Below are 13,967 nucleotides of genomic sequence, written 5' to 3' on the forward strand. Positions count from 1 at the left end.
GCTTTACTGACCCCTGACCACTCTTTACTTCAGTTAACATTAGAGCAAATGAGCTGTAGGAGTTTCTGTAGCCAAGAAAAACACAACAACAACATCAATTAGAAAGGAGGGGGTCAAAAAAACCCAAAGCCAAAGACTTTAGAGTTGCCTCTCAGCTTTGCAAGGTGTTGTAAGTCTCACTGTAGTTAGTGCAGTGCTCAATGCAGTTCCCATTCCTAGTGAGTCCAGCTGGCACAGAGAGCTGGGGGATGCCTCAAGACAGAGGGCTCCAGGCTTAGTAGTGCTCATTCCTTCACCCACAGGCTGAGTTCTGCTGGGGGTGTGCCAGAGGGTCGCTGTTTTGTGCCGGTTTGTTTAAGCTCTTGCTCATCACACCGTGAGGTTGGTGTCCCTGGAGGTCACAGAGCCACGCGAGGGGCAGGGGAGGAAACAGAGCTGTGTTTGGAGAGGTGCTCGTTAGCTTCTTGACAAGGAGAGTGGGACATTTGCCAGGCACAGCTGGTGGCACAAGGTGATTTTCACCCTTAAGGGCAACTTCATGCCTCTGTGTTAAGATCCGTGAGAAATTCCTTGCATGGGAGCCACGCAATATCCCATTGCTGGTGGGAGGAGGAGAAACCGGGCACGGCGGGGGTGGTGCAGCAGGGTCCGAAGAGCCCAGCGCGGGGGAGGGTGGCTGCCTCTGCCTCAAGAGGGCAAACACGGCGCGGAGAAAGGTTTGAAGCACTGCCTTTGCTTCGCACCTGGGTACTGCCAGCGCTCTGCTGTCCCCCTGCTCAGAGGCTGGTGGCCTCAGTGCCCCAGTATGGAAGGAGACCTGGAACTGCAGCTCAAGCTGCGCTCAGAACAACCTTTGTGACCCACTAGAGTCCTTCGCTGCAGCACAGCCCTTCACCCCAGCCAGGCAGGAAGGACACAGCATCAGAGAATCATGCAGTCATGAAGGCTGGGAAAGATCTCCAAGATCACTGAATCCAGTCAGAGACCGACTCTGACCTTGACGCAGTGCCGAGAGTGTGCACAGGCGTGAGGCTGGCTGCAGCATGCAGCTTCAGGCTGCAGGGACCGGAGTTAGGGTTATCACCAGCCTCTAGTTCAAGAACACCAATCAGGTGGTAACAGTGACTCAAGTAGGTGTCATGAGGTGACAAAAAAAAAGAAGAGATATTGACTGTTGAGCTGCCTTCAGAAATCCCCAACCCCGAAGGCAGTCTCTGCTCCACCTGGCAGCAAATCCTGTATCTTGCCCCAGAGCCCTCCCCCCACCCTCCAAGGGGCTGGAGGGGTGGCAGGGGTCGAGTGTTCTGTTTGTTCCTGGAAAATGGTCTCAAACTGAGGCTAAAAATAGGCTAATGGAGCACAGATGGGATGAGACCGATCCCACGAAGGAAAATGTGTCAGTGCCTCCAAAACATCCCTGCTCCTGCTTCCAGTGGGAGGCTTGGCTCACCCAGGCCAACCCATGGGATGGGCAAAGTGCAGCAGTCAGGGCAAGGAGGAGGCCAGAAGGAGGATGTTGTTGTGGAAGGAAAACAGCTCAGACAGAAAGCTAAGGGGATGGAACCTCCAGTTTCTGGTGCACACTTTCACATGGAGTGGCTGCATCCATTAATGTTTTCTGCAGTGATCTGGACAGGAGACAGGGCTGGGAAGCAGAAACAACTCATGGATGACACAGGAGGAGGTTAATTGAATCCAGAAAAACCCAAAAGCACCTCTGAGAAGCCCAAGCCAGGGAAGTGGGTGTTGGGTTTGCAGCTGAACATCCGCTTCCATGAATGCACCCTGCAGCGCGCAGGCTTCAGCGAGGACAAAGCCCAGCTCCTTGGTCCTGCAGGGAAGGGGGAGCTCACTCAAGGGGAAAAAGAGCTGCTGGAACGACTGGGACCATGTATCTTCCTGCAATGACATAGACTATGTGTGAGCAAGGGGGTGCTGTGTCCAGGTTTGGAAGTGAATAGCATCAATGAGAAGATCTGGTTGCAGGAGATGTTCTGGGAGTATCTGGATCTGCTGGTTAACCCCCACCCCTGCAGGGGCAGGAGGAATGGTCCCTCTGCCCGGCTGGGCACAATTCATGCTGCTCTGATGAAGTTCTGGAGACTTTGCACATAAGCAAAGGGGACTGCATGGAGGAAAAGTATGACTCTAGGTGCTGTTCCCTGTCCTGTCCTCAGTGTCCTGGGCTGTGGGACCATGTCTGGCCAGACTCATGGTCCTTGAAGCCTGTGTGCCCATGTTGGGACTGCTCCATATATTCCGTGGGGTGTTTGGAGAGTGCTGGGAGGAGCTGCAGTGCGAGGGGCAGGAGTGCTGGGGTTTGCAGCAGGAGTGTGGGAAAGGGACCGTAAGAGGTGGCTTGGGAACTGCAAGAGATGGCCTGGTGCATCATACAGCATGGGCTGGAAGTCTCTACCCACTGCTCAGGCACACGGAGTGGCCATGATCCATGAAACCAGCCATACAGAAAAGGGCTGGGAGTGGGGGGAAGGTGTCAACATGGGGGGGGGGGGGGGGGGGGGGGGAAAGGAGCAAATACGGGGCAGGGACTCGCTCTGGGGACTGCAGCTCTAGTAGGGTCTTGTCCTGTGCCCAGTGGGTCCAGCACCACCTTCTCACGGAGAAGAAAGGGACTTTACCTACAGACTCCAGTAGAACCCTCCAGCTGCGCTCGATCTACCCAGCTGCGGCACCAAGTGCTGCCCAGGAGCTTCTGCAGCACAAAGCTTGGCAAAGAGCACCCTCCAGTGGGCACTGGGAGGGCAGTGGGAGCCCCATGCCTGCTGCTGGATGCACACTGGACACAGGAGGGACCCCAGCGTGGCAGAGACCTGACTGGGGGGGCCCTGGGAGGAGCTGGAGCACAGCAGCTGCTGCCTGGACCCTGCACCCACCACATTTTGCTCCGGCTAGATGCTGTCTATGAGGTGCACGTGTTTGAGTCACCCCCATGGCTGTGGGGTCCAGATGAGTGGGCAGGATAGAAGTTTGGTGTAGCAAGAGGTCTCTGCAAAAACACAACTTTGGGCAGTGAACCCATCACAAATTTGGGTGCTGTTGGATGATGAACTCCCAGGCATTGGTCCCAGCTGGTGCCACTGCTCTGACTTTACAGCTTCTGAGAAGGCATCTGGAGTGGGTAACTCTGTACAGAGCTGATGGATCCTTATTCAGATCACCAGATGAGGTGAGAAGACATAAGGCAAAGGCTCTGAGCAACCTGCTCTGGGTGCAGACGTGCCTGCTCGCTGCAGTGGGGTTGGACTGGACGACCTTCGGAGGTTCCTCCCAGCCCAAACCAGTCTGGGATGCTGTGATTCCATCACCTACTGTCCTGCCCTGGCAGAATGTGCATCACTTACTGTCAAGCCCTGGCAGCCGTCCCCATGAGTGTCTGAGGGGGTCAGCCATGCCAGGCCAGGACCAGGCACACCAAAGTCTCCACTTCCATGGGGTCTGCAGCAGGACCCAGAGCTGAGTGACTGCACAGCAGCTTGTAGGAGTCCCCAGCAAGCCCAAAAGCAGAGGAAATCCCAACCAGGGCTGTAGGAGGCATCTGCCAAACATGTCCCACTCCCTCCAGCTCAGCGTTACATCAGCTCAGGGCTGGGCTCCTGGATGTAGCTCCTGCTCCCTCCTCGCTGATCTCCTCGGCTGGGAACAAAGCGAGGGCCAGGCCAGCACTGACTCAGCCCCTGCCCCTGGAAGGGTTTCAGAGCTGAAAGCTGCTGCCCAGTCCTCGCTGCGGTGGGAGGCCCCGGGACAAGCCAGAGAGGAGGAGGAAGGTCCTCTGCTAACCCCCACCGGCATCCTGCCACCCCCATCCCTGCCTCCTCACCAGCTAGTAAGGCTCAGCCAAAACCCAGTCACCCAAAACAGCACTAGCCCAGGACGTGCCATGTCCCCTGCCTCCGAGGTGACGCCCGGTGCGGGGCGGAGCAAAGCCAGGGCAGAAGAATCATCTCCTGCAGCATCTGGTTGCAATCACTGTTTGCAGAACTGGCGACGCTCCTGCCCGGCCAGCAGCCAAGGGAGCTGTTTCCCACGGGATTCCAAGCCCATCGCTCCCTATGCCGGGGTTCGGCACGCCGCTTCCAGCGAGATGCATCCTTGGAACATCCCCAGAGTATTCCTAGAGCATCCCTGGCTGCCGGATCTGCCCACATCGAGGCCTCCAGACCTGGTACAGAGCTGCGACTCTGCACCAAGGGGACATATCCCAGCGTAGGCACGGGGCCATGCTGCTCCCACGCTGTTATCCCATGGGATTGCTCCCCAGGGGCTTGTCCAGCAGTTCCAGAGCTACGGTTGCACATTCCCAGCTTCCTCTCCTGGCCAGCCCTGCTCTTAATGCATCGATATCAACATGGTGACCTCATGATGGCTCACTTCACAGCTACAGAGTTAGTTTGGTTTTCTCATGCCAAATATTCAGAGAAGGCTTCAGGAAAACACCCTCCTTTGGGAAAAAAATAATAACAACTTTTAAAAGCCACTCTGTAAGCAGCCAGTTTGTGATTTATTGCACTGGGTGATCGGTTCCTTGCTCTTGGAGTTGGGTGGAAACTCAAGGATCCCTGCTTGCACCCACGGAAAGGTTGCTCAGAGCTCTCCCATTGCTGAGAAAGGCTTGTAAACGGGGCCAAAACCACACAGAAAGTGGAAGAAAAAGTCACTTTCTGGGCTCACTAAGCCAGTGCCAGGACCTGGGAGTGAGCTGAGGCAGATACCCCCAGCATCTTGCCGTAGCTGCTGTCACAAGGTAGAGCAGAAGGCAACAAACCACAGAGGAAGCAGAAGAAAATGGGATGAGTTCCTGTTGGGCTGGGATGGACGGGCACCGGGAGGGAAGAGCTGGCACCGGGGGATGCCCGTGTTCTCCCGAATGAGCACCGGGAATGCCGAGCTGGCACCGGCGGATATCTGCTCTCACGAATGAGCACTAGGAGCACAGAGCTGGCATCAGGGGATGCCAGTGCCCTCTCGACGGGAGTCCCGACGGAGGCCATCCCGGCACGTTCTCGCGGTTGCCCCCGCGGACAGCGCCGAGCTCAGTCTGTCCCTCCCGGCTGCCGAGACACGGCCACGGGCCCCGCCGCCGGCCCGAGCACCCCCGAGCGAGGCCGCCCCTCCCTCCCCTTCCTCCTCCTCCTCCTCCCACCGGCCGGCCCCGAGCCCCGGCGCCGCGGCCACACCAGAGCACCAGTCGCCGCGGGGCTGGCCGGGGGGCGCCGAGCCGGGCGGAACCCGAGCCGGGACACGCCGAGCCCAGCCGAGCTCAGAGGAGCCGAGACAAGCGCAGCTGAGCCCAGCCGAGCAGTGCCGAGCCCAGCCGGACCCAGCTGCGCGGTGCCGACCTGATCCATGCCGTTCTACAAGCGGAGCGTGGAGGCGCGGAGGGGGTCGGCGGTGCCCCTGGCCGAGCTGCGGGACGTCTGCAGCCAGGCGGCCCTCACCCTGCTCCGGCAGCTCGCCGACCTCTGCGGACACTCACTCGCCCTTCTGGGAGACATCGAGGGTCACGTCGTGGCCCTGGGCCGCCGCACCGGGCGGCTGCACCGCCGGGCCGCCCGGCTCCAGGCCCTGCTGCGGTGCCGACCGCTGCGTGGGGCCGTCGCCGGGACAGGTAAGAGGGGTTCCAACACGCTCCGGGCTGTCCCTCGACCCCCAGCCCCGGGGTGAGCCGGGCTGCACCCTCTCCGGGGGTCTTGGCTCAGGAGGGACTCTGCCGCTTGTCCCTCCTACCTGCGTGCCCTATATCCCCCTGCCGGGATGGGTGACCCACGGTGGACTGAGGTATCTGCTTGGCAGTCCGGCATGGCCAGAGAACAGGCAGCAATGCCACTGCGAGGTGAGAGTGGGGGGTGATGCCACTGGGATGCCCAAGGAGGTGGGTGGTGATGCCACCACACCTGAGGAACAGGTGGTGATGCCACCATGGTGCCCGGAGAACGGGTAGCAATGTCACTGAGATTCCCAGGGAACAGGTGGTGATGCCACCATGATGTCTTGTTGGTCGCAGTAGCCACGGCAGCGTGTACTGGCTGTGGCATCGGGGTGACCCAGGGACAGCTCAGCAGCCTCTGGTGCCCTGTCCCCCCCGTCCTCTCTGGCACACAGCCACACTTCCCAGGCTGCCGGCCAAGCACAGGGCTCACGCTGCGTCCCGACTTACCGGGGCTATTCCATTCCGAGCTCCCCGGGAACGCCGGGCTGCCTCCTCGGCTCTGCTCCGTGAGTGCTTCACCCTGTGCCGGGGCAGGGACCGAGGTGGCCGTCTCCTGCTGGTCGCTGCAGTCCAGCGTGGAGCAGCTTCCCCGGGGTTGTGTGGTTGGGTCCAGCAGCAGCCTGGGCACTGCACTGCCTGGCTCTCTCCTGGCAGCCTGCGCGGTTCGGTTTTGCCAGGATGGTTCCAGCCTTTCGTTTTGGTGCGGGGTCCTGTGCCGGGGCAGCCTGTTCCGGAGGAGCTCAGAATAAGCTGTTTTGGGAACTGTTTGTGGCAGTTTGTGTGAAGGCCTGGCGGAGCAGGAGGGGGTGCTGGTGGTGCATGCATTCCCCAACAGCGTTTCCCAGGCCCTGGCAAAGCGCTGGGTCCTGTGCTGGCTGCACAGCCCCTGCCAGCGCTGTCCCGGCTGCGGGAGCCGTGGGAAAGCCCTGCCGGGGCCTCGCAGCCGGATTCCCGGAGCCGAGCACTCATCCTCGGCATCCAGATCCCCTGCTCTGTGCGTGCTGCGGCCGTAAATCAGGGCAGGGAGAGGCTCCTGCTGTCCCCTGCATCGGCCGGTGTAGAGTGGAGGGGACAAGGAGGTGCCAGAGTTGCTCGTGCTGACCGCACGCAGCAGCAGTGGCAGTGCCAAGCCATTCAGTGCCATTCGTCACCATACGTGCTGGTCCCGTGCCTCCCGCAGGAAGAGCTGGCTGACAAGGTGGCCAGATGGTCCCTTGCCGGCAGGTTGGCTGTGGTGGCTGCAGGAGGCAGGGGGATGGCATGGGAGTGGCAAGGACAACGGCAGGGTGGGGAGGGTGGGAAGGCAGGAATGGTGGCAGGGTGAGGAAGGAGGGGATGGCAGGGATGATGGCAGCATGGGGAAGAAGGGGATGGCAGTGATGATGGCCGTGTGGGGAGGATGAGGATGGCAGGATAGGGAAGGAGGGGATGGGAGGGATGACGGCAGGGTGGGGACACAGCTGCCACTGCGTACAGGTGGGGTTGCCACCCCCTGGCCTGCAGGTTCATGCCATGTGCCTGAGGTTTGTCCTAGAGCAACATCTGAGCAGGCTGCAAGTGATGTGTGACGTGCAGTGGGAAAATCATCACCTCCTCCTTAGAGCCCCGTGAATGTGCATGCCTGCAGATGTTGGGGGTGGCTCTGAGCTGGCTGGGGGTCAGAGAAGTGGGGCTTGGCACCAAGCTGCAGGGTCTTAGGGGTGAGGAGCAAGTGATCAGCAATACCCGACTCAGAGGCTGGGGGTTTGTTTTCATTTCCATTTCCATTTCTTGAAGAGGATCCAGTGGCAAAAATCACTTTGCTTCTTTTAAACTGGAATTAAACCCCATTGTCTTGTCCCTGGGAGATGTGGGGGAAAGTCACCCAGGGCCAGACATGCTCTGGTGTAGCTGTCATGCAGCCAGGTGATGTGTCACAGCTGAGCTGAGCAGTTTGTGAGGACAGCAATGGATCAGACCTGGAGCGAGCAGGAGCCATCCTGGAGCCAGCACCAGCCCTGCTCTCTGCAATCTCTGCTGGGCCAGGCTAGTCCCTTCCTTGCTGACACCTCACACTGGGTGCCAGAGACTTCCTGGGGCCTTTCCATCAAGTGGGAGCTCTTCCCAAGGATGGTCCTCATGCTGCTTCAGCTCCCAGGTTTTGATGCCCTCAGCTGGGTCAGGAGCCAGCACCTGGCTTTGGTTGAAGCCATGGGTCTCCTCACCAGTGAGGGAAGCCCCACAGATGGGGAGCTGGAGTGACAGCCGTGCGGCAGGATGTGTCCGTCTGTCTGTCTGGAGGCTGGTGGGAGCTTCCTTGTTTTCCTCATCAGGAGGAGGAGCTGCTGGCGCTGAGCCATATTAACTAGACCGTGCTTCTGCCAAGAAAGGTTTGGCCAGATGATCCTTGAGGTTTGTTCCAACCTGGGATTCTGTAATTCCGTGGTTGAGTCCATAACTGAATCCGTGACTCCATGATTGATTCCATGACTGATTCTGTTTCCATGCTTGATTCTGTGCTTCCACGATTGATTCCATGATTCCACAACAGATTCCCTGACTCTGGCTAGCAGTGTGGCTGCAGCCAGAGGACCATCACAGCAGGGGGCCTGGGGTGACTGTGTGGCTGTTCCCAACGTGAGAGCAGAGCCAGGGCTGACAGATTCACTTGCTCTTATTCATCGTCCTTTGCGTGACAGCAGGGAGCTGGGCACTTCCCGGGGCATGGAGACAAGTAGACCTGGAGTGGCACTGAACCCCACTCTTCAGCTAGTGCATGGGGTCCTTTTGCAGCCCAGGGAAGCCCCTGGTACTCCCTGGCTGTCACACTGAGCCAGGGCACAGCTCCATGGGCAGTGGCTGGGTGACAGGAGCCAGCACTCTCAGCTAATTCTGGTCCCACTGGGACACAGCAGCTCTGGAAATAAATCCTATCAAGGAAGAGGAGGACGGAGCCTGGCGCCGGGAGCTATTTCATCTCATCCCCAAAGAGCTGTGGGGATGGAGCTCTGGAACGAGCCCTGGGCTCTGCTGGCAGGAGGAGCTGTTGGCTGCTTTCATGTTCAGCAGGCTCTGACCTTCAGCCTTGTCTCTGGAACAGGCCATGAGACAGCATCAGCCAGCCCTGAGCTGTGTCCCTGTGCCTCTCACCCATCTCTCTCCTCGTGGCTGGGTAAGGGCTGGCACAGGCATTTCCCCAGATCCTGTCACTGGTGTCAAAGAAAGAACAAAGCTCTTGCTGGCCTGCTCGAGTGTCCTGCCAGGCTGGAGTGGCTGGGCTGGCCCTCAGCCCTCAGCTGAAACCACCTCTCACAGTCACGACTCTCCCAGGAGTGCGCCCCTGTGAGCCTCCTGCACTCCAGGGCTCCATTCTGGGGGCCCTGCTCTGTCTGGCCATGCAGCCACCTTCACCAGCTGCTCTCCATGGGGTCAAGGTCCTTCAGCTGAGGGCAGAGATGCCAAGAGCCAGAGCCATGGGGAAGGAGATGCCCCAAACCAAGGGGAGAAGAAGGGTCCATTTGGAGAGAGATGTGGCTTTGGTCCCTGCCTGGTAGGAAGGGACACTTGCCACAGGGCAGCTTGGCCATCAGAACAGGCTGTGGCCAGTGTGAGGTGAAGGCTGCTTGCCCCTGTGGCAAAGCTGAAGCAGTTTGTGGAGGCACCCACCTTGCAAACCCAGCGATGTGGTGGGTTGTCAGGCTGAGCAGCCTTCCAGAACCCTCCCAGAGCTCCGTGGGCCTTTCTCTGCTGCTTTTTCCTGCCAGCAGTGACCTCAGCGTGGGAGGGGAGGCTGAGCTCCCCGAAAGCCCCGAGAAGCAGGCGGGAAGCGGGAAGCCAAGCGAGGCTGGCTGGCTGCAGGGCCAGGGGAGGGGGAGCAGCAGCCGCACCCTCGCTCTTAACGGGATCCGGCTGCGGCGGCGCGGGCGGGTGGCTGCGATGCGCTTTGGCTGGTGGCCGGCGGCGCTGGCGGGCCGAGAGCTGCTCTCCAGGACACCATCCCCACCTTGCAGCAGGGTTCCTCTGCCGCTGAAGCGGCTGCAAGCGAACCTCAGCCCCGGCTGGCCTTTTGCGTGATGGCAGCTCCCCCTGGCACAGCCTGCCCATGGGTTCCTGCTCGGGGGGGACATCTTAGGAGCTGGTGTTGAGGGTGGGATCTCCAGTTTGTTGTCACGACCCCTCCCTCCGTGCTGGGGTGTTGCTAGGGGTGGGATTTCTGCTGAGAGGGACCCAAATCCTGCTTCTGGTCGGAAAGGTTTCCATCCTGGGGTCCCCTTTGGGAAAGATCCGTCTGGGAGCTGGGGCTGGTGGCCTCTCCTGGGGAGCTGGGCTGTGGCCCCTGGGACAGCAGGTCCCTCAGGGCAGCAGGTCCTCAGGACCCACATCACCCAGCAAGAAATGCACAGAGGCCCAAGAGGAGGTGGCCACCAAGGGCTCATGTGCCAGCCTTGTGCATGCTGGGCACCTGCTGCTTTGCTCCTGATGGGCACCGAGGGGACACTGGGACCTACCAGAGACCTCTCCCAACTGCTTAGGAGTCCAGCAGTCCCTTAGCATGGGTACATGGTCTGTGCTCCCTGGCTACCTTGTGCCCAGCACCCCACAGCACAAAGCCTGGATGGAGTGAGAGCTGGCACAGCACTGGATGGGCAGAGTTCATTTCTCCTGCTCCCCATGCCAGCATCTCTGCCACCCTCCTCCTGCACTCATTCTGGCAGTGAAGACAGCTGCCCAGGAAGATGCCACTGGCAGGGCAACAGCCTGGTGCTTTGGGTGCTGGCAGTGGCATGCAAGGCGCTCTGGGTGAGTACCCAGCAGCATAGTGGTGGATCTCAGCACAGCAGCCTGGCATGGTACCATGGCTGGCAGGTGGGCACAGCTTTGGGAGCCTCAGTAGAGGCAGTGGGGGAGAGTCTGGTTATGGTAGGGAGTGGAGGGAGCAGGAGTAGATCGTTAGATCCTTGAGTTAACGAGGGCAGCTCAGAGCAGCCTGGGGAAGGAGTGGATTCCCAGCAACTGCTGGTGGTGGAAATTTGCCATCTCCAACTTGAGCCCTGCCTCAGTGTTCCCATGGCCAGGCAGGAGGATGGGGACAGCAGGACACCCTGTGCCCCTGGCCCACATGTGTGCTGTGTGCTGGAGCAAGGCCAGCCAAAGGGTCTGAGAGCTGGAATGCCCCTGCTGTGAGACCAGACTGAGAGAGTTGGGATTGTCCAGGCTGGAGAAGAGGAGGCTTAAGGGAGACCTCCTGGTGGCCTTTCAAGACTTCAGAGGGCTGATCAGAAAGCTGAGGACAGACTTTTGATCAAGGCCTGTTGTGACAGGACAAGGAGTGATGGTTTGAATTCAAAGAGGGAGATTGAGACTGGGGAGAAGGGAGAAATGTTTGGCACCGGGGGTTGTGAGAAGCCTGTGTCAGGTTGCCCAGAGAGATGGGAGATGCCCCATCCCTGGCACCGTTGCAGGTCAGGTTGGTTGTGGCTCTGAGCAGCCTGCTCTAGCTGCAGGTGTCCCTGCTGACTGCACTGGGTATGACTTTGAAGGCACAAAACAGTCTGGGATTCCATCACTGTGTCTGAGGGCACACACGTGGGCCCGTTGCAGACAAAGGGCTCCTGGGCATATGGTGGGCGCTGGCACCTGTGCCACCAGTGCCACACACTAGCTGCTCTGAGGAACCTCAGTTGGTGCATGGCTCCTGTGCTCTGCAATCCCAAAGGAAAGGGGTTCCTGTTCATCTCCCTGGGCAGGGCTTGCCCATCACCACCCCAGGGGTTCCTATACAGGCAGGCAGAGGGAGGAGGTCTCCCTGTGCAGATCCAGGTCCTGGATGCACCCTGGGCCGGTGCTGGAGAGGCTTCTCAGGGTGTTCCCTCCCCCTGCAGCTGCAGCTGGCAGCCAGCAGCCTCCTGGGTGGTTTCGTCTGTCTCTGGCGACGCGTGGGCTGCTGGGGGCACTGGTGAGGGGCTGCCTGCGTGGGAGCAAGCCAGGTGCCCTGCCTTGGCATGGCTCTGTATGCCTGTCGCCCCCAAGGCCATGGGGTGCTGCTGAGTGCCTGCTGCCCAGCAAGCCTGGGGCTGATGGCTTTGGGAAAGGGCTTCTGGGAGATGGGCATCATGGAATCACAGAACACTTGGGCTCTAAGAGACCTTTCAGACTATGGAATCCAACTCTTAGCTCAGCACTGCCAGATCACCGCCAAACCATGGCCCTCAACACCACATCTACATGACTTTGAAATGCCCCCAGGGATGGGGACTCCACCACTAACTACCCTGGGCAGCCTGGGACAGGCCTGGACAACTCTTATGAGGGATAAATTGTTCCTCATGTCCAACCTAAACCTCTCCTATGGCCACCTGAGCCCATTTCCCCTTGTCCTGTTACTTATTCCTTGGGAGAAGAGACCAACACCTACTTGGCTCCAAGCTCCTTTCAGGGAGTTGTAGAGAGCCAGAAGGTCTCCCCTCAGCCTCCTTTTCTCCAGGCTGAACACCCCCAGTTCCCTCAGCTGCTCCTCACCAGCACTGCTCTCCAGACCCTTCACCAGCTTGCCTGCCCTTCTCTGGACTCACTGCAGCTCATCCCATTGAATCTCTTTCTTTGGAGATCCTCCAGCTCATTCCATCGCTAGGAGAGAAACCTGCTGGCTGTGGGCAGCAGTGGGATGTAGCCAGAAGCTGAGCTGATTGGCAGGTACCCAAGTGGGCTCGGGTAGAGGGCACCTGAGCTCCTCTGAAGCAGCTGGGATGTTGCTGGTAGGGAGAGGTGGATGGGTTGTCTTCACCCGGGTTGCTGCTTGGCAGGTTAGGATCAGAGATGATGGTGTCTGGCTGAAGGAAGTCAAGTGGTGGCAGTGGGACAGAGCTGCTTTTGCTGCCTAAGGTCCTCCAGACCCTCCCGCACCATCAGGGCTGGGGGTGACAGCTCCACCTCGTGCAACACAGCCCCACACACCGGCGGCCGGTGGGAGCGTATCAGCGATGTATCAGCTCTTTCACCCAGGGCTGCCACGTGTCTCAGCTGTGGCAGGCTCGCCACCGGGCACCTTCACCCTCTGCTGCCTCGCAGCTATCTGGGCAGCATCCCGGGCACAGCAGATCTGTTCGTGCCTCATGAGCACGCACAGCCTTCCCAAGCGTGCCCAGCTCGCTGCCCAAGCGACAGGGCTGCGTGCCCAGGAATCGCTTGGCAAAGCTGGCAGACGGGCAGGAGCTGCCAGAGCATCTCCTGAAGTGGCAGGAAAAGGCTGACAGGGATTTTCTGCTGCAGCAAGCAGAGCGGGCACCAAGCGGGGCCAGCGCACGCATGAGCTGGCAGTGGGTGCCTAGGGACAAGAGATGGCTGCGGTGACATCTGCCTGCCGGCCCCAGGGCGCTGCTCACCCCTTGGCAGGCATGGCAGGAGGTATGGGCAGGGTGGCAGGTCACCCCAGCTGCCCCACACGTCACCCCGCTGCCGCGGGGCGCTCCGTGGGCTGGGGCAGGCAGGAAGGGTCAGGCTGGTAGCTTGTGCCAAGCTGAGCTGCCTGTCTCTGTCTTGGTGGTGGTCTCCTAAAGCCCCTTCCCCTGCCCGTACCTCAGCCTGGTGCTCTTGCTGCTGCTATGGGGAGCACTGAGGGGCTGCCCCCTCCCCACAGATGGGCATGGAGGGCTGCTCCAGCCACTCCAAACCGGAGTCTCTTCACCCTGATGCCCCACCCCCGGCAGTAGCAGGAGAGGGGAGGCTGGTGCTGCCCATGGCATGGCCTGGCAGCAAGGGCAGTGGGGTGGTGTCCCCTGCTCGGGGGTCGCAGCCATCACTGTGCTCGTCGTGACTCCCAGGAGCTGGCAGCCTCCGTGTGACTCGCAGCAGGCCTGTGTAGCTGCGACTTTAAGAAGGGCCTGGGCTGGGTGGGAGAAGCTTTTCCATCCAGCCCTTCTCCAGCAAACCTGGAGCCAGTTAGCGGCAGCCAGCGGCAGAGTTGGCGCCGCGGCCGTTTCCCTGCTGCCGCCTGCCAGCTCGCCCCGTGGGTGCCTGTGGGGGCTGAGAGAGGCTGCTGGGCACGGGGTAACCTCTGATCCTGGCCAGGGGAGGAAGAGGAGCAGACAGAGCTGGGTATGTAGAAGTTTTGTCCTTCTTGTCCCTCTGGACTGCCAGCCCTGCTCTGAGGCAAGGGCTGGGAGCTTGATGAGTGCATGGCATGGGGTGGGCAGCTGTCTCCAAAGGTGGTAGGGGCTGGCAGTGGGCGTCCTCAGGGTGCCTACACAGCCAGGGATGGGCA

General features: G+C 60.1%; 1 protein-coding gene across 2 annotated transcripts in view; it reads left to right on the forward strand.

The window, feature by feature from the left end:
• The first annotated feature begins 5,271 nt into the window (after positions 1-5,271).
• Positions 5,272-13,967, forward strand: part of NHSL2 (NHS like 2) — a 32,828-nt gene continuing 24,132 nt past the window's right edge. The window contains exon 1 of one of the 2 annotated variants that reach the window (XM_064159231.1): positions 5,272-5,626. In XM_064159231.1, the coding sequence (XP_064015301.1) occupies positions 5,365-5,626 (262 nt within the window). In that variant the 5' untranslated portion in view covers positions 5,272-5,364. The remainder of the gene's footprint in view (positions 5,627-13,967) is intronic. The other variant, XM_064159230.1, reaches the window with a different exon arrangement.

This window comes from Pogoniulus pusillus, chromosome 19 (genome assembly GCF_015220805.1).
Source record: "Pogoniulus pusillus isolate bPogPus1 chromosome 19, bPogPus1.pri, whole genome shotgun sequence".
NCBI classification, from domain to species: Eukaryota; Metazoa; Chordata; class Aves; order Piciformes; family Lybiidae; genus Pogoniulus; species Pogoniulus pusillus.